This window comes from Mobula birostris, chromosome 32, assembly GCF_030028105.1.
Source record: "Mobula birostris isolate sMobBir1 chromosome 32, sMobBir1.hap1, whole genome shotgun sequence".
In the NCBI taxonomy this organism is placed as follows: domain Eukaryota; kingdom Metazoa; phylum Chordata; class Chondrichthyes; order Myliobatiformes; family Myliobatidae; genus Mobula; species Mobula birostris.
The window spans coordinates 4,575,400-4,597,864 of record NC_092401.1 but is presented as its reverse complement, the minus strand read 5'-3'; the positions used below and the strand labels follow the sequence as shown (position 1 = coordinate 4,597,864).

General features: G+C 45.7%; 1 protein-coding gene across 2 annotated transcripts in view; it reads right to left on the bottom strand.

Moving 5' to 3' along the window:
• Nucleotides 1-21,176, bottom strand: part of LOC140191126 (hepatic lectin-like) — a 43,350-nt gene extending 22,174 nt beyond the window's left edge. For both annotated transcript variants that reach the window (XM_072248233.1, XM_072248234.1), the window contains exons 1-3: nucleotides 21,071-21,176; nucleotides 16,174-16,275; nucleotides 7,116-7,190 (exon numbers count right to left, since the gene is read on the bottom strand). In XM_072248233.1, the coding sequence (XP_072104334.1) occupies nucleotides 7,116-7,190; nucleotides 16,174-16,275; nucleotides 21,071-21,155 (262 nt within the window). In that variant the 5' untranslated portion in view covers nucleotides 21,156-21,176. The remainder of the gene's footprint in view (nucleotides 1-7,115; nucleotides 7,191-16,173; nucleotides 16,276-21,070) is intronic.
• Nucleotides 21,177-22,465: the final 1,289 nt, after the last annotated feature.

Here is a 22,465-nt window from a genome sequence, read left to right as displayed (position 1 = left end):
TGGAGAAACTCAAAAAGAGCTGGAGGAATTCAACAGGTCAGGCAACACCTATGCAGGGAAATGGACAGGCAACATTTTGGCTCAAGATCCCTCATCTGAACGGACTCAGAGGACTTGATTCTGGTGACTCTTCAATCCCATCTTGAAAGATTGTGAATCTAAATTTCTACAGATCTACCATGGAGAGCATTTTAACTGGCTGCATCACCGTCTGGTGTGGGAGGGTGGGGGCTACTGCACAGGGTCAAAATAAACTGCAGAGAGTTGTAAACTCAGCCAGCTCCATTATGGTCACTCGCCTTCGGAGTATCCAGGACATCTTCAAGGAGCTGTGCCTCAAAAAGGCAGCATCCATCATTAAGGACCCTCATCACCCAGGACATGCCCTCTTCTCATTGCTACCATCAGGAAGGAGGTACAGAAGCCCGAAGGCACACACTCAGTGATTCAGGAACAGCTTCTTCCCATCCGCTATCAGATTTCTGACATTGAACTCATGAATACTACCTCACAACTTTTCTTTTTCTCTTTGTACACTACTTATTTAATTTAACTTCTTAAAAATAATTTAACTTCTTAAAGATTCCTCCTGGGAGGGAGGAGAAGATGGCAGCGTGACAGCAGCGCACGCGGCCACTTCGGTGATGATGTCTGTTATCTGTCAAGTAGGGGACTGTGCACAATTCTGATTTGATGGAGACGGACATGAGAGAACAGCGGAACATCTGGAAAACTTCTGAAATGCCCACTTCGCTGCCGCTGCTACTGTGTGGTAACCGGAATCTCTGGAGCTGAAGGCCCCGAAATCCTCGGCTTTGCGTGTTTCAGCGGCCGGGGAGAGGTCGAAGGCGCTCGGCAGAGGATGGCGCTCGGGAGGCTGTATCAGAGATTTCGGACGGATGGACCCAGTGTCGGCTGTGGTCGGCTGCTTCCAAGGTATTGGCAAGTTGACGGTGCCTGGAGGTTTATGGCAGGGAGTTTCTCCCTTTTGCCGCCTGCTATCGGGGACTCGGGAGTCGATCAACTCGGGACTTTGAGACTTTTTTTTACTGTGCCTATGGTCTGTTCTTTATCAAATTATGGTATTGCTTTGCACTGCTGTAACTATATGGTATAATTATGTGGTTCTGTCAGTGTTAGTCTTTGGTTTGTCGTGTTTTCTGTGATATCACGCTGGAGAAACATTGTATCATTTCTTAATGCATGTATGCATTTCTAAATGACAATAAAAGAGGATTGAGTGTTCTCATAATCTAATCTAATCTAATATATATAGACTAACCGCAATGCAATGACAAATTTCACAACATATGCCAGTGATATTAAACCTGATTCTGATTCTGTAAAAGCCAGAAATCTGCTTGAAATCTGAAATAAGAACAAACAGGAAATGCTGGAGTCACTCATCAGCCAGTTCAGATGAAGGAAGGGTCTTGATCCCAGACGTCGACTGAGTTCCTCCAGTGCTCTTTGAGTTGCTGTTAGTGCAGGTGAACAATACCTTGCATTTCTACAGCCACACTAAAGGTATTAGATAAACGGGAATTATCTGTGTGGTCACGTAACTACCTTATCTTTGTAAAATATCCTACTATGCATAAGGTATCCCACCACACAACAAATTTTAATGCCAAGCAATACAAGGAAGACAGCTTGCATTAAGGAGTATCTGAAAGGAAAGGGTGAGTGGAGAGAGACTTCCAGAGCCTGGGGATTGAACAGATGAAATGAGGAACTCCAAGATGGTGCTGGTGAGACATGGTGACATTTTCTGGAAACCTGACAAAACTACTAACAATTCCACTAAATATACTTTTTTTGCACTATGACATTGTTGAGTGTGCCTTTTTCAAAGTAGAAGTTACCACATATTTTTGGTGATGAGGTAAACTGGTTTTGTGGATGTGTCGGGACATTTTGAACGGGAGCAGCAGCGCCGATAAGGGGCCTCACGTTCAGATGGCTACGTTTGGGACTATCGTTGAATTTGTGGAGGTTACGGAGGACTGGCCGGAGTATGAGGAAAGGTTTTGACACTTTTTCTGTGCTAATGGAATTACTGAGGAGGCTAAGAAGCGCTCTATTCTCCTGAGTGTGTGTGGGGCAAAGACTTACAAGCTAATAAGGAATTTAGCCACACCGCGGAAACGGGGGGACATTCCATATGACAAACTGGTCAAGCACGTGGGGAACCACTACAATCCAAAACCTTCTGTGATAGTCCAATGGTGTAAGTTTCACAGCTGTTTCAGGCAGCCAGGTCAGTCTGTGGCCAATTTTGTGGCCGAGCTTCAGCAGCTGTCGGAGCATTGTGATTTCGGAGCGGTGTTGGAAGACCATGATAGATTGGTATGCGGCATTAATAATGACGACATACAATGCCTCCTGTTAGGGGAAACCCCACTGTTGACTTTCAAGAAAACCTTAGCGATTGCCCAAGGCATGGAAATGTCTGCTAATAATGTCATGGATATCCAGAAAGGACATGGGGGATCGCAGTCGACAGTGCACCAAGTCAGGAGGGAGACTAGTAAACACGCAAAGCGGGTGGAATGTTTCTGGTGTGGAGGGACGCACTATGCAAATGATTGCAAATTCAAAGACACTGTCTGCCATGCTTGTAGCAAAAAGGGACATTTAGCTAAAAAGTGCAGAAGTTCAAAGGGTAAGATTAAGCCTGGGCAGAGGAAAGCTTAACAGGCTCAGGCAGCCACACACCATCTAGAAGATGCAGGTGAAGAGGCAGCATGTGCCTACAACATGTTTGCAGTGGAAACAGATGAGGAACCACCTGAACCATATTTTGCCACAGTCACTATCAGGAGAAAGGACATTAAGTTAGAGATTGATTCAGGGGCTACTGCTTCGGTCATTAGTGAGGAGACCTACAGGAGGACATGGGGGTCCAACCTGCCTCCTATTAGCCTATTAAAGCCCAAACTTAGGACGTATACGGGGCAGCCCATACCTCATTTAGGGGTGTTATATGTGGACATTTCAGCCGGGGGTCAGAAGGCTGAAGCCAGGCTAGTGGTAGCTAAGGGCAGGGGGCCCAGTCTTTTGGGTCATGATTGGCTTTGCAAAATCAGGCTAAACTGGCATGAAATTGTATGCACACACGACGGAGGACATTGTGCAGCGGTACAGTGATGTTTTCAGGGACAAGCTAGGAACACTGAGGGGTGTGACAGTGAAACTCCATGTCGACCCTGAGGCTACACAATGTTTTTTAAGCCCATGTCGGTGCCCTATGCCATGAAAGGCAAAGTCGAGGAGGTGCTGGAACGTTTACAGAGGCTGGGCGTTATTGAGCCTGTCCAGTTTTCAAGGTGGGCGGCTCCTATTGTTCCAGTTCTGAAGGCAGACAAATCAGTGAGGATATCTGGGGATTATAAGCTTACAGTGAATCAGGGCTCTAGGCTGGAGGAGTACCCACTGCCACGGGTGGATGACCTGTTTGTGACCCTTTCAGGGGGTAAACTGTTCACAAAGCTGGAGATGAGTCATGCCTACCAACAGCTGCTGCTCAGTGAGGATTCAAAGGAGTACGTCACAATCAACACGCACAAGGGATTATTCAAGTACAATCACCTGGTGTTTGGAGTGGTGTCCAGCCCTGCCATTTTCCAAAGGACAATGGACACGTTGCTGCAGGAGATTCCTGATGATATTTTGATCACGGGGGCTACGGAGGCGGAGCATCTGGCTAATTTAGTACGGGTGCTGAAGAGGCTCTCAGACGCAGGGCTGCTGTTGAAACGTGGAAAATGTGTGTTCCTGGCATCGAGTGTGACTTACCTGGGACACAAGATCACAGCTGAGGGGCTTTGCCCTGTGGAGGACAAAGTGAGAGCTATTAAGGAGGCCCCAAGCCCTAAGACCGTCACGGAACTCAGATCATTTTTGGGCATGGTGAATTATTATGGCAAGTTTCTTCCTGACCTCTCAAGGGTTTTGACCCCACTGTATTAGCTGCTTCACAATGACACTGTGAAGAGCAGTGGGGTGAAGAGCAGGAGAAAGCTCTTAAGGAAGTGAAATATCTCCTCCACTCAGCGAAGCTGGTTGTTCACTATGACCCAGACAAGGAGATCACCCTTGCATGCGATGCCTCGCCCTATGGAGTCAGGGCAGTTCTCTCACATGTAATGGAGGACTGTTCAGAGAAGCCTGTTGGTTTTGCTTCACGTACCCTGATAGCTGCTGAGAAGGGATATTCACAGCTAGACAAAGAAGGTCTGGCCATTGTTTTTGCGGTCAAACGCTTTCATCAGTACCTTTGTGGATGCGTATTTACAATTTATACAGACCATAAACCACTGATGAGCCTGTTCAGTGAGACTAGATGCATCCCATCGCTAGCCTCAGCCAGGATACAGCATTGGGCTCTTACATTGTCAGCCTACCAGTACACTATAGTGTACAGAGCGGGTGGGGATAATGTAAATGCCGATGCACTGAGCCGACTACCTTTACCTGAGACACCTGTTACTATATATGTGCCTCCAGAGACTGTGTTTTCATTGGAGAGGCTGTCAGAGACACCTGTAAAGGCAACCCAGATCAGGCAGTGGACAGAGAGGGACCCAATCCTGCCTCAAGTCAAGACTTTTCTTTTACAAGGTTGGCCCAGAGTCATGGAAGGAGAGGAACTGAGGCCTTATGCCAAATGCAAGACAGAACTCAGTCTGCAGGATGGCTTCATTTTCTGGGGGGCAAGGGTCATCGTGCCTGCCCCCTGGCCATTCACAGATTGTGCAGGAAATTCATGAGACTCACCCAGGAGTGTCTCGAGTGAAAAGCTTTGTGAGAAAACTCGTTTGGTGGCCAGGAATGGATCAGGATCTGGAGATTAAGGTAAAGTCATGCACGCAATGTCAGACTAATCAAAATATGCCACCACCAGCTCCTTTGCACCCATGGGAGTGGCCAGACCACCCCTGGTCTAGGCTACATTTGGACTTTGCTGGCCCTTTTATGGGGCAGATAATTCTTGTAATGGTAGATGCGCATTCTAAGTGGATCGAAGCTCACATCATGAGCAACGTCACAGCCTCCTCAACCATAGACAAACTAAGGCAAGTGTTTCCAGTCCACGGGTTGCCTGACACTCTGGTCACTGATAATGGCCCGACGTTCACCAGTGAGCTGTTCAGTGAGTTCATGCAGCAGAATGGCATTCATCACATTCAGACGGCCCCTTTCCACCCAGCCTCAAATGGTTTGGCTGAGCGGGCTGTTCAGACGGTGAAGGAAGGCCTGAAGCGGATGACAGGGGATACTCTTAGCATTCGGCTTTCATGTTTCCTGTTTAAATACCGCCTCACGCCACAGACTACGACTGCCCGCACTCCAGCAGAGAGGCTGATGGGGCATAGGCGCAAGTCAAGACTGGACCTGCTGCGCCTGGACATGAAGGCAAAAGTGGAGAGAAAGCAGGAAAAGCAGAAGGAGGGACATGATCAACATTTGTGAGAGAGGCAGTTAAAACCGGATGACAATGTCTATGCGAGAAACAATCAGCAATGGCTGCCTGGGGTTATTCTTAAGCAGAGTGGTCCCGTCTCCTATGTTGTTAAGCTGACTGATGGACGTGTTTTCCGCAGACATCAGGGCCATGTGCGCCTGCGTCATGATACCGGCTCAGAGGCAGACAGTTCCATGGAGTTTCCATTTGTGAGTCAGACTACGGTGGAAGCATGTCCACCAGTGACTTTGCCAGAGGGCGAGATGCTGGCGGAGGGGTCGGGGTCCCCTCAGGAGGATGGACATTCTCATGCAGACACACAGACCCCTCTCATGCCCCCAAAACCAGATCCACCCAAAACACCCTCACCAGCGGTGCCTGCGGGGTCAGCGGGGGTAGTGCGCAGATCACAGTGCACTCGTAAACCTCCTGACAGACTGAAACTTTGACAGAACAGTTCTTTTTTTGCTGCTGTTAGATTGAATGTTGAACCTGTCACATTTTCCAGATGTCTTGTATTGATAAACTGTTGCTGAGATACTAGTGCAAACAACAGGAATTCTGCAGATGCTGGAAATTCAAGCAACACACATCAAAGTTGCTGGTGAACGCAGCAGGCCAGGCAGCATCTCTAGGAAGAGATGCAGTCGACGTTTCAGGCCGAGACCCTTCGTCAGGACTAACAGGACTAACTAGCAGTTAGTCCTGACGAAGGGTCTCGGCCTGAAACGTCAACTGCACCTCTTCCTAGAGATGCTGCCTGGTCTGCTGTGTTCACCAGCAACTTTGATGTGTGTTGCTGAGATACTAGTATAAGTTTTCAGGGGTATGCAAGTTAATACCACCACTGTTTTTATTTCCTAGTTTTTACATTTGGGGAATGTTGGATTTTAAAGGGGGAGAAGTGTTGTAATGTGAACATTATTAAAAGTAAGTTAATACTACTAGGATAATGGGAGGTTTTACTTCTGGTGCTTTGTATATAGTGTCCCTGCCACGCCGTACGGGTTGTGAAAGCCTCTGTATTATACATAACGGTTTCGACGTTCGAGATAAAGTTGTTTCTTTGGGCATGAAGTTGTCGAGTGTGCCTTTTTCAAAGTAGAACTTACCACAGCCGGTTCAGCTGCGGTGTGGCACCCATTGCAGGTGCACTGACTGGGGGCTGGACTGAAACTTCATGCCCGATTCAAGTGGCAGGGCCCAGGTCTGAGAGCAGGACTGATATTTAGCCGACTTAAGCACCAAGCCAGATGAAAAAGATTAAGGTGTTGAAGCCGAGGGCGAAGGATGAACTGGCGTTCAGATCACTACTCCGGGAGGCTTTATTTGCCTCATTGCTGAGCTGTCTCTGTGACTGTGGCCTACAGCCGTCGGCACTCGCCTCAGCTCTAGACCGAGTTCAGTGTTCAACAGGCTCTGCAGTACCACCTTCAGCCATCGGGCTCCTGGACTGGCCGTAACACTGAACCGGCTCCATGACTGCGGCCGCTGCAGTTCATGTTCCGTGTGTTATGTGTTTACTTGTTTCTATTGTTTGCACAATCCATTCTCTCTTTTCTTGCATATTGGACATTTACTAGTCTTTGAGGTGCAGGGTTCTTTGTGAATTCTATTGTGTTGTATGTAATCAATTAATTTCACTCACCATTATTCATTGCCTGGGATAATTTCATCTGAACCTGTGACTGAAACTCCTCCATCGCTTCACCTGTCTTCGAGCCTGGAATATCAATGGGAATTGAGTTACGGCATTAGTTTATAACAGCTGAGAGATTGTAATGGATTCTCTAAATACAATTCAAAACCCTTCTGTGAATGCGGAATTTATCAAAGTTAGAAAGTGTGGCGCTAAATGCACGGCAGTGTAATGGTTAGCGTGAAGCTTTCCTGTGCTGGTGATCAGAGATCGGCGTGGCCTGACCTGCTGAGTTCCCTCAGTACTTTGTGTGTGTTGCTCAAGACTTCCAGCATCTCTGGAAATAAAATAATAAAATTATGTAGACCGGAGGCGGTACAGTATCGTGGCAGTTATTACAGCATCAGTGATCGGGTTCAATTCTCACCGGTGTCTGGAAGGAGTTTGTAACTTCTCCCTGTGACCCCATGGGTTTCTTCAGGATGCTCCTGTTTCCTCCCACATGGGTTAGAGTTAGTGAGATGTGGCCGTTCATTGTTGGCCCCGGACTGTCCCCAGCACGTCCCCAGACTGTGATGGTTGGAGTTTTTTTTAAAAGCGTGTCGTACCAGACATTCAGCCATTCTTGTCTGGCACGTGGTGTCAGGATTAACCGGGTCACGTTATGAACGTTCCTGACTCGACTCTTGTATTTTTTATGAGGCCGAGTGGCTAGCTCGACTCTCAACCCGGCACGGCACTCCTCCATCCTGGTCAAAAAGGCGCAACAGCGCCTTTATTTCCTGCGGAGCATGAAGAAAGCTCACCTCTGTCCCAGGATACTGACGGACTTTTACTGCTGTACCATTGAGAGCATACTCACCAACTGCATCTCAGTGTGGTATGGCAATTGTCCCGTATCGGACCGCAAAGCACTCCAGCGAGTGGTGAAAACTGCCCGGTAGATTATCAGCACCCAATTGCCCACCATTGAGAACATCTACCATAAACGCTGTCTGGGCAGGGCGAAAAGCATTATCAGGGATGCATCTCACCCTAACCATGGACTTTTTACTCTCCTCCCATCCGGTAGGTGCTACAGGAGCCTCCGCTCCCGCACCAGCAGGCACAGGAAGAGCTTCTTCCCTGAGGCTGTGACCCTGCTGAACCTCTCCTCACTGCGCTAAGCAGTATTGCATCTGTATTGTACTGTCTCGGTACTTTTATATTTGCGTGCTGTAGCACTTACTTTTTATTCGCAGTTATTTTGTAAATAACACTATTCTTTGCATTTCTGGTCAGATGCTAATTGCATTTCATTGGCTTTGTATCTGAACTTGGCACAATGACAACGAAGTTGAATCTAATCTATCTAATCTAATAGAAAGGGTGCTCGGGGGCGGCCCGACCTGGATTCAAACTTGGGAACCTTCGCTCTGGAGTCCGACTCTGATCTCACTGCACCACCAGCCGGCTGTTAGAGTTAGTGAGATGTGGCCATTCAATGTTGGCCCCGGACTGTCCCCAGCACGTCCTCAGACCGTGATGGTTGTTGACACAAAGGGTGCTTTACACTTCATGTTTCGATGTTTTGATGTATGTATGACAAATAAAATCTCTGTAAAATGTAGTAGCTCCAGTGTGGTGTGGGATGTGACTTGGTGCTTATAATTCAACAAGGTCTCGAGGAAAAGATCTGAGCTGCAGAACAGACTTCAAAAATGGGCGGCACAATGGTGCCGCTGGCAGAGCTGCTGTTTCAGAGTGCCGGAGACCCGGGTTCGATCCCGACCGCGGGTACTACCTGTGTGGAGTTTGCACGTTCTCCCAGTGACTCCAGGTGCTCCAGCGTCCTCCCACATTCCAAACACACACAACTTAATTGTCCACTGTGAGCTGTAGCCAGTGTGTAGATAAATGGGAAAATCGGAGGAGATGGGAAGAGAAAATGGGATTAGTGTAGGATGAGTGTGTTTGATGATGTGTGCAGTGGGAGCCTTTCAGTGCTATCTCTCTCTTTCTCTCTCTGACTCAATGCAACTGGAGCAATCCCCCCTCCCTTTTTGATGGTGAGCGAGAGCCTGTCGGAGAGGATTGTAACATTGGAACAGCGAGCTGCTGGTCTCTGCTCTCGTTGTTGCAGGAGTGACCTCTGTCACTAGCAAGAGAGAGTCTGTCAGAGATGCCAAGGTGCTGGGTTATGGACTCTAGACCCAAGTCTCTTTGGGGGCTTTTGCTGTTGCTGACGTGGTGGGGTGGAGGAAGGGAACAAACGTGGGGAGGGGGAGGTGGATGGCTTTGCTGCTGACTGTGTGTGAGAGGGGGAAGGGGGACTTTGGGGTTCTAACGTTTCTGTCATTCATCCTTTGGGTTTTTTTTCTTTTTTGAGGTTGTCTATGAAGAGTAAGAACTTCAGGTTGTATACTGCATACATTCTCTGATATTAAATTCGAACCACCTGGATCACTGCCATGATGAGGGCATTCTCCGGCTGGAGGAGCAACACCTCATATTCTGTCTGGGTAGCCTCCGACCTGACAGCACGAATGTCATTTTCTCTAACTTCCAGTAATTTCCCACCCCCTCAAAACCCCCTTTTACCAGGCATCTCTATAGATGTGGCTTGTTAGCGCCTCGCTAATAACCAACTTTCTCAGCCTCAGTACATCTAGGGTCGATATGACTTGGGTCCCACCAAGCCCAGGAGGTTGGGATGTCTTGCCCACCCGAACCCCGGTCTGTGTGAATACTGTGTAATTACTGGTCCCGTGCAATTAGCTGTTGGCAAGAAATAACAGCTTGTACACTGCATGCAATTATAAAGAAAATGTATTTACTATTGTCAGCTTTATAGAACGGTTAGTAGGAAAAAAAGGGGAAAAAATTAAAAAGGCCCATTAGTTAATCCTGTCTAAATGTGCACATCAAGCAACACAACTCAAGGTCGCTGGTGAACGCAGCAGGCCAGGCAGCATCTCTAGGAAGGGGTACAGTCGACGTTTCAGGCCGAGACCCTTCATCAGGACAAAAGGTCTTGGTCCGAAACGTCGACTGTACCTCTTCCTGTAGATGCTGCCTGGCCTGCTGCGTTCACCAGCAACTTTGAATTGTGTTGCTTGAATTTCCAGCATCTGCAGAATTCCTCGTGTTTGTGTTTTTAAATATGCACATCAGTTGGGGCTTATCTTGAAGTTGTTTTTAACTCACGTGCTGGACCCACAGTCTGTGTGAAAGCACACACCACCTTTCGAATGTCGCTCAAAGTCCATCTCGAGCAAATGGGCTCTCCCATGGGAGTAGTGGTCCTTCCTCCTTGAAGCCATTCATCCGCACAAAGCACCTTGGACAACAGGGACGGCATCCTCTGCCGTCTTCCCTCCTGTCTTCTCCCAGCAACCCCCAAAAAAGACCTCGACCCACACCACACACAAAATGCTGGGGAAGCTCAGCAGGCCAGGCAGCATCTATGAAAATAAGTACAGTCAACGTGTCTTGGCCCAAAGCGTCAACTGTACTCTTTTCCCGAGATGCTGCCTGGCCTGCTGAGTTCCTCCAGCGTTTTGTGTGTGTTGCTCGGATTTCCAAGCATCTGCAGACTTTCTCTTCTTCGTGCCTCGACCCACACCAGTGTCCAACACTAAAATCTCTCCACCCAGCGTCCTTTAGAACCTCCTCCCAATTCCACCATCCTGATTGGCTGACACAACACTCCTAAGTTGAACATCATTGCTCCTTATCTCAGTTCAAACCCTAACAGGCTGAAAGCAGAACAGACTGCTCTTACAGAACTGTTACAATGAAATGCCTACAGCATAGCAGTAAAAACTTAACCAGGGCGTTACACCCCTTTTTCTCATTTGCCATTCCAGCTTCCCTCTTACCCCTTCTTTTCTCCTCATCTGCCTATCACCTCCCTCTGGTGCCCCTTCTCCCAATGGTTCACTCTCCTCGCCTATCAAATTCCTTCTTCAGCCTCAACTGGTTTCACCTATCACCTGCCAGTTTGTACTCTCGCTCTTTCCCCCACCTTCCTAGTCTGGCTTCTGCTGCCTTCCTTTCCAGTCCTGATGAGCTGTTCCAGCCCGAGATGTCGACTGCTTATTCCCCTCTGTCGGTGTTGCCTGAAATGCTGAGTTCCTCCAGCATTTTTGTGTGTTGTTCTGCACATAATTGTAACGTTGAATCAGGTTTGCAGGTTTGGTGAGTGAGATAGAAAGTACTGACTGTGGATAAGCATATTAACCGTTTATTCATAAGCAGTAAGAAATTAGACCAGACATTTGTTCCCCCAAGTTACACAAACTACAGTACTAAATATTTCACAAACATACTTAGTTAAAAGTGTGTGCACAGCATTCCTTCCCAGTGATTCTGGGGACAGAGAGTGAACCTTTTGCAGGTGTCACTCTTCATACCCCCGAAGTGTTTCAACTGGACACTTAGGTGCCGTAGTATACAAGCCAACCAATGGGAAGAGCTGCTGCAGTTTTTAAACTGACCAGACAGAATGGAAGTGGTTTTCGATCAGAATAAGCCTCAGCTCCCCACAGGACAATAAGGCATAGTTTTAGTTCCTACTTCTATGTGTTGTGACATGGGACTGTTTGTCAAGATGCTAAAGTTCAGATCAGTTTAATCAGCAATACATTCTCTGCAATCAGACATTCCTTCACCATGTCAGCCTGGCGCTCAGCGGTGTGACTGCAGATGGTTAAAACGGTGACATTAAAAATGGCGCACTGCAGATACAGCTTTCATGCTATCTATCAGAATCATAAAGTCATGGAGCAACGCACACACACACACACACACACACACACACACAAAGTGCTGGAGGGATTTCTTTACACGGAGGGTGGTGAATCTGTGGAATTCATTGCCAGCTTCATGGTCTCATGGCTCAGTGACTTCCATTCTCTCCCTGGGCTGGGCAGATGGTTCTGGTTCAGGATCATATAATCATAACCATATATATAACCATGTAACAATTACAGCACGGAAACAGGCCATCTCGGCCCTCCTCGTCCGTGCCGAACTCTTACTCTCACCCAGTTCCACCGACCTGCACTCAGCCCATAACCCTCCATTCCTTTCCTGTCCATGTATCTATCCAATTTAACTTTAAACGACAACATCGAACCTGCCTCAACCACTTCTGCTGGAAGCTCGTTCCACACAGCTACCACTCTCTGAGTAAAGAAGTTCCCCCTCATGTTACCCCTAAACTTTTGCCCTTTAACTCTCAACCCATGCCCTCTTGTTTGAATCTTCCCCACTCCCAATAAAAAAAGTCTAACCACGTCAACTCTATCAATCCCCCTCATAATTTTAAACACCTCTATCAAGTCTCCTCTCAACCTTCTATGCTCCAAAGAATGAAGACCTAACTTGTTCAACCTTTCTCTGTAACTTAGGAGATGAAACCCAGGCAACATTTTAGTAAACCTCCACTATACTCTCTCAATTTTATTGACATCTTTCCTATAATTAGGTGACCAGAACTGGACACAATACTCCAAATCTGGCCTTACCAATGCCTTATACAAATTCAACATTACATCCCAACTCCTATACTCAATGCGCTGATTAATATAGGCCAGCAAACCAAAAGCTTTCTTCACCACCCTATCCACATGAGATTCCATCTTCATGTCCATGTCCCATTCCATAAAGGAGATCTCTAATGCTCTGGTGCTGCACTGAGGGAGTGTAGATCTGTGGGAAATGCCATCACTTTGATGGAATGATAACCTGTGAGGCTGTTGTCACTTTCTGGTCAACACACAAGATATTGTGAATACCCTCACATGATGCCCTCATATGATATTTATCTCTCACTGAGAGATAACCATATTTATCACTGAAAAAACACATCAACTTAATTTCAAGAACACAGGACATTCTGCAAGTGATGTAAACCCAGAGCAACACACATGAAATATTGGAGGAACTCAGCAGGTCAGGCAGCATCTGTGGAGAAGAATGAAGAGCTGATGTTTCATCAGGACAGAGGAGACAGTCAGGGAAGCTGGGGCAATGTTACTGTTAAGGATCCGGCCTGAACACTGGATCAAAGGGCCTCTGCTGGTAGCTCTGGATCACGACAGTCTTTAATTTCTGTTTTCTTTCACCTGACCATGTGGGTTCTGGCCCAGCCCCTTTCCTTTTTGGACTTCCTCCAATTACCTGCTTGTCTCCTCATTTGCACCCAGTTGTTTCTAATTTTCACTCATTACCCTGTCCACTTAAACCCAGCCTTGACTAGTATTCTCTGCCAGTTTGTCCCAGTTCTGACCTGTGTCATTCTAGCCTGTTATTGTGACTTCTGCCAACTGATTTTGCCTGATTCTGTGTTTTGGATTCTGCCTGTTCTTGGACCTGATTTTTGCCTGTGCGCTCTGGGTTGCCTGCCCTCGCCTGACTGCCTTTCCTGGTTTCCTGCCATTTTGGATTTGTGCCTGCCTTCTGTTTTGGAAAGACTGTTGCCTTTGTGCTCCCTAATAAATCCTGGTGAAAAAGAATTCATTGGTCTGCACTTGAGTCCTACTGAAACCCGACAACTACTGAGAACAAGGGGTGCAGGGACATAGTTCCCTGAAACTGGTGACAAAGGTAGACAGGCTAGCTAGGTCATTTGTCATGAGGCTGCTTAACAAGATAAAATCCTATGGTGTTACAGGGAAAATACTGGCATGGATAGAGGAATGGCTGACAGGCAGGAGGCAGCGAGTTGAAGTAAAGGGAGCCTTTTCTGGGTGGCTGTCAGTGATGAATGGTGTTCCTCAGGGGTCAGTACTGGGACCACTACTTTTCACATTGTTTGTCAGTGATTTGGATAATGGAATTGATGGTTTTGTGGCAAAGTTTGTGGATGATATGGAGATAGATGGAGGGGTAGGCTCCTATCTTGGGAATTGTCATGCAAGACTCCCAGAAGGTTAATTTACGGGTTGAGCCTGTGGTTAAGAAGGCAAATGCAATGTTAATCATTTATTTCAAGGGGAATAGAATATAAAAGCATTTATAAGTAACTAGGTAGGCCGCACTTGGAAAATTGTCAACTGTTTTGGGCCCCATTTCTCAGAAAGAATGTGTTGTCATTGGAGAGAGTGTTGAGGAGGTTCACAAGGATGATTCTGGGAATGAAGAGGTTAACATATGAGGAGCATTTGGCAGCTTTGGGCCTGTACTCACTGGAATTTAGAAGCATATGGGGGGTGGGGGGTGGGTGCAGGGATCTCATTGAAACCTACCGAATGGGTGGATGTGGAGGGGATGTTTCCTGTGGTGGGGGCATCCAAAACTAAAGGGCACGGCCTCAAAATTGAGGGGTGATCTTTTAGAACGGAGGCAAGGAGGAGTTATTTTAGCCAGAGAGTAGTGAATCTGAGGAATACTCTGCCACAGACTGCGGTGGAGGCCAAGTCCACGGGTATATTTAAGGCAGAAGTTTCCAAATTGGTCAGGGCATCAAAGGATATGGCGAGAAGACATATGGGGTTGGAAGGGATCCAGGATCTGCCACGATGGAAGAGAGGAGCAGGCTGAATGGCCTAATTCTGCTCCTATGTTTTATGGTCTTATCACTCAAAGCACTGAGCACAGGAGCTGGGACATCATGTTGTAACTGTACAAGTAGGTGAGAACACGGTTGGAGCATTTTGTGAGTTCTGGTTGCCCAGCTACAGGAATGAGGTCATTGAGTTTGAATGTTGGCAGAAAGGACGTTACCAGGGCTAGAGGGCTTGAGTTACAAAGATAGGCTGGGGCCTTTTTTTGATGTAGAAAGCTGAGGGAAGATCTCTTTGTGGCATGCAGAACCGTGAGAGTCATAGATATAATGGCCGGCCCCAGTCTTTTACCCGGGGTAGGAGGATCTAAATGCGAAGACATAGATTAAAGTGAGAAGCAAGAGATTTAAAGGGGGCCTGAAGGGCAAGTTTTTCACAAGGATGTGGCAGGTAAATGAAATGAGCTGCCAGAGGAAGCTGTAAAGGCAAGGACAATTAACATGTTTAAAAGACATTTACTCCGGTAGATGGGTAGAAAAGGTTTAGGATGTGGGCCAAAGACAGGGAAATGGGTGGTGCTAACTTGGATAGTCATCTTGGTCAGCATGGATAGGACAGACTGAATGGTCTGTTCCTGTCTTGTATATCAGGTGGGTAGCAAAAGCAGTTTTAGGTATGTCTCTGGTCCATGGTTTACTTCATGATTATACACCAGAACATGACATTATTTATGGTGACTGTCCTTTATATCTATGTCCTTTACGATTCTGCATTCCCCAAAGATGTCTCCCCTCAGCCTTCTGGACCAGAGAAAAAGGCCCTGGCCTATCCTTATAACTCAAGCCCTCTAGTCCTGGTAACGTCCTTTCTGCAAACATTCCAACTCAATGACATCATTCCGATTGCTGGGCAATTAGAGCTGTGTGCGATGTTCCAACCATGTTTCCGCACCCCCCCCCCCCACCTACTTGTACAGTTACAACATGATGCTCCAACTCCTGTGCTCAACGCTCTGACTGATGAGGGCAGCTATGCCAAATGACCTGCCTAGTCTGTTTACCTGTATCGCCAGTCAGCAGAGGGATGGAATTGGTTGCCAGGTAGCAGAGCTTGTAACAGAGGGTGGTACTGGTCTCCCTGGTATTTCATTGAAGAAAATTTATGCTTGTTTCATGCTGGTTGGAATTGAAAAAGATAGATCTCAGAGTCTTTAGACCTGGAGGATGAGAGGGAGAGATTGGACCATGGAAAACTGTAATGTGTTTGCACAGTAGGAACAGGCTATTCCTCTACACCGGTTTGAGTTCATATATTGACTCTGTTTGGACAGGAGAGTTTTGTGGTATCTGCTTTGTAGCTGGAGACAGTCTAAAATGTTCAGTTCCCAGTAAAAGCTTAGCAACTCCACATGAAGTGGTTCATTCTCGTAAATAAACCTCTACCTCTTTTGAACGTACATACATTGTGTGAATGCTTTCATCAGGACATATAAAGTAAGCAACAAGGATAAACGTTTTGAAACCAAAGTATCACTTAGCCCCAAGACTTAATCAGAGGTATGAAAGACTACTACTTACTTTTCATGACTCCAGTGATCAGAAGGATGAGGAAGGCAGTCAGAAGGATGGTGATGTAGAGAAACAGGCACTTCCCACAGAAAAATGACTTCAATCGCCCACCTGAAATTTCAAATAGAAACTAATTGTTTGGTAATAACATATCCCAGATGGTGAGTATAATTGCTGCCAAGATATGATATGTTATTGGAAGTTATAAACCTGGCATAAGGCTAACAACAGAGGCCAATCTCAACACATGTAAAGAGGGCCTTTGGGTAGAAAGTCTCCTGACTGGTTGCATCAAGGTCTGGTTCGGCAATCTTAATGCACAGGAACACAAGCAGCTGCAGAGAGCAGCGGATTCCACTCGGCACATCCTCTTCCCACTATTGAGAGTATCTACAAGAGGTGCTGCCCTTAAAAAGCAACATCTATCATCAAAGGTCCCTACTACGCCATCTTCTCACAGCTACCATCCGGCAGGAGGTTTCTGAAGCCTGAAGTCCAACATCACCAGGTCAAGAACACCTACTTCCCCTCAACTATTGTCCTTGGACTAACCAGCACAACCTGCAGAACTTGGAAACATAAATTGGAAGGAGCAGAACTTGGAAGTATAAATTGGAAACAGTTGTTCTCAGGGAAATGTATGGAGGAAATGCGGCAAATGTTCAGGGGATATTTGCGTGGAGTTCTGCATAGGTACGTTCCAATGAGACAGGGAAAGGATGGGAGAGTACAGGAACCGTGGTGTACAAAGGCTGTTGTAAACTTAGTCAAGAAGAAAAGAAGAGCTTATGAAAGGTTCAAAAAGCTAGGTAATGATAGGGAGCTAGAAGATTATAAGGCTAGCAAGAAGGAGTTCAAGAAAGAAATTAGGAGAGCCAGAAGGGGCCAGGGGAAGGCCTTGGCGGACAGAATTAAGGAAAACCTCAAGGCGTTCTACAAGAATGTTAAGAGCAAGAGGATAAGACGTGGGAGAATAGAATAGGACCAATCAAATGTGACAGTGGAAAAGTGTGTATGGAACCGGAGAAGATAGCAGAGGTACTTAATGAGTACTTTGCTTCAGTATTCACTACAGAAAAAGATCTTGGCGATTGTAGGGATGACTTGCAGCGGACTGAAAAGCTTGAGCATGCAGATATTAAGAAAGAGGATGTGCAGGAGCCTTTGGAAAGCATCAAGTTGGATAAGTCACTGGGACCGAATGAGATGTACCCCAGGCTAATGTGGAAGGCAAGGGAGGAGATTGCTGAGCCTCTGGCGATGATCTTTGCATCATCAATGGGGATGGGAGACATTCCAGAGGATTGGAGGGTTGCAGATGTTGTTTCCTTATTCAAGAAAGGGAGTAGAGATAGCCCAGGAAATTATAGACCAGTGAGTCTTACTTCAGTGGTTGGTAACTTGATGGAGAAGATCCTGAGAGGCAGGATTTATGAACATCTGGAGAGGCATAATATGATTAGGAATAGTTAGCGTGGCTTTGTCAAATGCAGGTCGTGTCTTACGAGCCTGATTGAATTTTTTGAGGATGTGACTAAACACATTGATGAAGGAAGAGCAGCAGATGTAGTGTATATGGATTTCAGCAAGGTATTTGAGAAGGTACCCCATGCAAGGCTTATTGAGAAAGTAAGGAGGCATGGGATCCAAGGGGAAATTGCTTTGTGGATCTAGAACTGGTTTGCCCACAGAAGGCAAAAGGTGGTTGTAGACAGGTGATATTCTGCATGGAGGTTGGTCACCAGTGGTGTGCCTCAGGGATGTGTTCTGGGACCCCTACTCTTTGTGACTTTTATAAATGACCTGGATGAGGAAGTGGAGGGATGGGTTAGTAAATTTGCTGATGACACAAAGGTTGGAGGTGTTCTGGATAGTGTGGAGGGCTGTCAGAGGTTACAGCGGGACATTGATAGGATGCAAAACTGGGCTGAGAAGTGGTAAATGAAGTTCAACCCAGATAAGTGTGAGGTGGTTCATTTTGCTAGGTCAAATATGATGTCAGAATATAGTATTAATGGTAAGACTCTTGGCAATGTGGAGGATCAGAGGGATCTGGGGGTCCAAGTCCATAGGATGCTCAAAGCAGCTACGTAGGTTGACTCTGTGGTTAAGAAAGCATATGGTGCATTGCCCTTCATCAATCATGGGACTGAGTTTAGGAGCTGAGAGGTAATGTTGCAGCTATATAGGACCCTGGTCAGACCCCACTTGGAGTACTGTGCTCAGTTCTGGTTGCCTCACTACAGGAAGGATGTGGAAACCATAGAAAGGGTGCAGAGGAGATTTACAAAGCTGTTGCCTGGATTAGGGAGCATGCCTTAAGAGAATAGATTGAGTGAACTTGGCCTTTTTTCCTTGGAGCAACAGAGGATGAAAGGTGACCTGTAGAGGTGTATAAGATGATGAGAGGCATTGATTGTGTGGATAGTCAGAGGCTTTTTCCCAAGGCTGAAATATCTAACATGAGAGGGCACAGTTTAAAGGTGCTTGGAAGTAGGTGCAGGGGGGATGTCAGGGGTAAGGTTTTTACGCAGAAAGTGGTGAGTGTATGGAATGGGCAACCAGTGACGGTGGTGGAGACGGATACGATAGGGTCTTTTAAGAGACTCCTGGACTGGTATATGGAGCTCAGAAAAATAGAGGGCTATGGGTAATCCCAGGTAATTTCTCAGGTAAGTTTTTTATTGCACCCATGTATACTTGTGGAAATGAGAATAAACTTGACCTTGAAATTTATATCGACTTTAAAAGCAAACACTTATCTGCAAACTTGGAGCAGTTTATTCCCAGCGTCAATCTCATGTGTGTGTGTTTTATGCACAGATTTTGTGCAAGGCCACGTGACGGTCAGTGGAGTAAGAAATAATGATTTCATAGAACATAAAATATAAAATATTACAGCACAATACAGACTATTTGGCCTAAAATATTATACAGAACTTTTGACTTACTCTAAAATCAATCTAGCTCTTCCGTCCCACATACAGTGGTCCTCCATTTTTCTGTCATCTGTGTGCCTACCTAAGAGTCTATTAAATGTTCCTATTGTATCTGCCTCTGCCACACCCCTGGCAGTATGTTACAACTGTTACGTTTATTCGTCATAAAGACAAATCTGCGTGAGTACACACTAGCACATTTTATTTGCAGAAAGGCTTCAACTCAGCCCTGAGCACGTGCAACCAGCTCTGCATCTTCACTTGCGGTTCCAGGTGAATTACACTGTCCACTGGGAAGTGAAGTAGTTTATTATATACACATATAATAACCCATCTTCCTCTTTAAAGGAAATCAAACACAATAAACGTGCAAGGAACAATAATCTTTTCCAACAAAGGTATCTACATTAACTTCAATCGTAATGAGCAAAAAGTCCCTTATACACTCATCAAATTGCAATCGGTCTCTGTGGTGGTTTAATGATACTTCTTGCCCTGCTATTTGTTTCCACAGGTGTATTGCTTGCATTTGTTGCATTAATATTTGTGTCATTCTGAGACCTCTGATCTCCATGTTTATTTTTTACATCTGCTGGTCCCTTTGGAGTACTGATAGGTGACGTGTCACAGCTATGGGTTGGAGCTTGTGGCCGTAGATCCACACCATGTTCCTTGCTCCATCAGGATCTGATAAGAATGTGGAGTTACCTCCTCTTGCACATATCCTTGTATGGACCATCACTCCCAGTGTAAAAAAAAAACTCAGCCTTCCTAGTTTTTATTTAGCGATACAGTATAGAACATGCCCTTCCAGCCCAATGTCCCTGTACTGCACAACAAACCACCTCTTTATCACTAGCCTATTCACAGGACAATTTACACTGACCTATTAACCTACTAGATGGTACATTTTTGGACTGCGTGAGGAAACCAGAGCACCCAGAGGAAACCTACGTAGTTCACAGGGAGAATGTACAAACTCCCTACAGACGGAGCTGGAATTGGACTCTGAACTCCTGAATGCTTTGAGCTGTAACCGGGTTGCACTAACCACTGTGCTACCAAGGTGCCCGATATTGGAGATGTCTTCCCTGTGGCTCAAAACCATTGTGGAGTTTGAATTTACAGTCTAAGTACCTTCTAATGCCAGGTTGGAGTTCCCCCTCTCTGTTCCAAGTATATGATCAACATCATAGGGTTGAACTGGGGATTGAATTCATGTCCTTATACATGCGAAACATGCCCTCTCTCACTGGGTTGTGTTCCAGACACAAACTGATGCTGGTCATTTCCTTTCAAGTGTTTCCTAGCACTCTGTCAGTTACCGCTGCTCCCACGTCCATTGCTGCCGTTTCAGTGGGAGAAAGGCTTCTGTCCCAAACTCCAATTCAGGCATCGAGCTCCCAACTCTGGGTTCAGCACCGCACAGAACTACAGGTTGGTCAGCTTAACACGCCTGTGGAAAAATGTTCTGAGCTTTACATTTAAAATGATTCTGATTGGAGGAAAGAATGGGAGAGATAACTATATAATTAAATAATCAAATTAAACATTGAGGACATCTTCAAAAGGCAATGCTCACCTCACCTTTCAGGACAAACCTGCTTAACATCAGGGGGGCGGCACAATCATCTGAAGACCCACGCTCAACATTTTAGTAACAGCTTCTCTTCCACCATCAGACTTCTGAACTCTCTCAACCCCATGAACGCTACTTTAATATTTTGCTCTCTATTTGCACTATTATTTTTTTTCTATATACAGTATTTTTATTGTAACATATAGTAACCTTTTTATGTCTTGCACTGTCCTGCTGCCTCAAAACAATAAATTTTACATCATTTCGGTGATAATAAACTTGATTCTAATTCTGAAATGATACCATGCAGAATACAGCAAAATCAAGCCTCCATTATTAATACAAAAATCCGACATGAACACTTGCTCAGATTCACATTGAAATATACCTGTGGTCCATTTAACCTGCTGTTGACCTTGTTCATCTCTGAGGTTGAAGTTCTTGAAGTCATCATAACCAGGTCCTGTAGCCATGCTGTAGGACAACGCAGAAAATGAAACTGATTACTGCTGATTTCTCAATGGCGTGGGTGGTTATATACCAGCTTGTCATTTCAAAGATGAAGGGCAGTTCCTAAAATCCAAGGAAATTGCATGTCTTGCTACATTTTGCGGAATTGAAACAAGCTCAAAGGTGACTGACATGGATGTTTGCAAGTATTTTCAGAAGTATGATGGAAAGTCAGGAAGATGACACATACATATTTTACAGCCCTCAGCAATATTAAAGCCAACATTATAGAAAATGTGGTGTTTCTCCTATCTCGAACTTCCCTGGGTTTTGTAAGTTCACACATATAAATTATCATATACAGTTACATATACTCAGTGGCCACTTTATTCATGAATGTTCATGGTCTTCCGTTGGTAACATCCAAGTTTCGACCATATTGTGCATCCAGAGATGCTTTTGTGGACACTACTATTGTGACACATGGTTATTTGAGTTACTGTCACCTTCCTGTCAGCTTGAACTAGTCTGGCCATTCTCCTCTGACCCCTCTCATTAATAAGGTGTTTTCACCCACAGAACTGCTGCTCACTGGATTTTTTTTGCACCATTCTCTGTAAACTTTTGTAACCATTATGCCTGAAAATCCCAGGAGGTACTCAAACCACCCCATCTGGCACCAACAATCATTCCACAGTCACTTAGATCACATGTCTTCCTCATTCTGATATTTGTTCTGAACAACAACTGAATCTCTGGACCATGTCTGCATGCTTTTATGCATTGAGTTGCTGCCATATAACAATAGATAACAGAGATTTTGCTTCCTGAATACTTTTGGGTGTACAGTATGGATTTTGGGCTGCTGCTCATGAAAATCACCATGAAATTTCTCTATTGCTCACCATTATTTTGAAGTTGCCTATATTTGTTATTTTAATTCATAATTCAAGTCAGAATAGTTGATGCCAAGATTAAGGAATACATTTCTGTTGCTCCACCCTCAATCAGGTCATCAATGACAGGCAATTTAAAGAATTTCTAGTGTGACCGGAGAAAATCACACAGTAGGCTTTCAAGGATGTTGAAAATTTTCTTGACAACTACAGAGCACCAAACTATGTACAGCTGCTTGACAACGTGCTTCAAGCAAACAAAACAAAAGGCAACATGTCACTAAAGACACAAACAACAGGAATTCTGCAGATGCTGATTCATTTTCTACATTCCCATTCAGATTTCTCCCGGGCAAATCTTGGCACTTTCAGTGACAAGCATGGTGAAAGATTTCACCAGGACATTGTGGTCATGGAGAAATGGTATCAGGGCAACT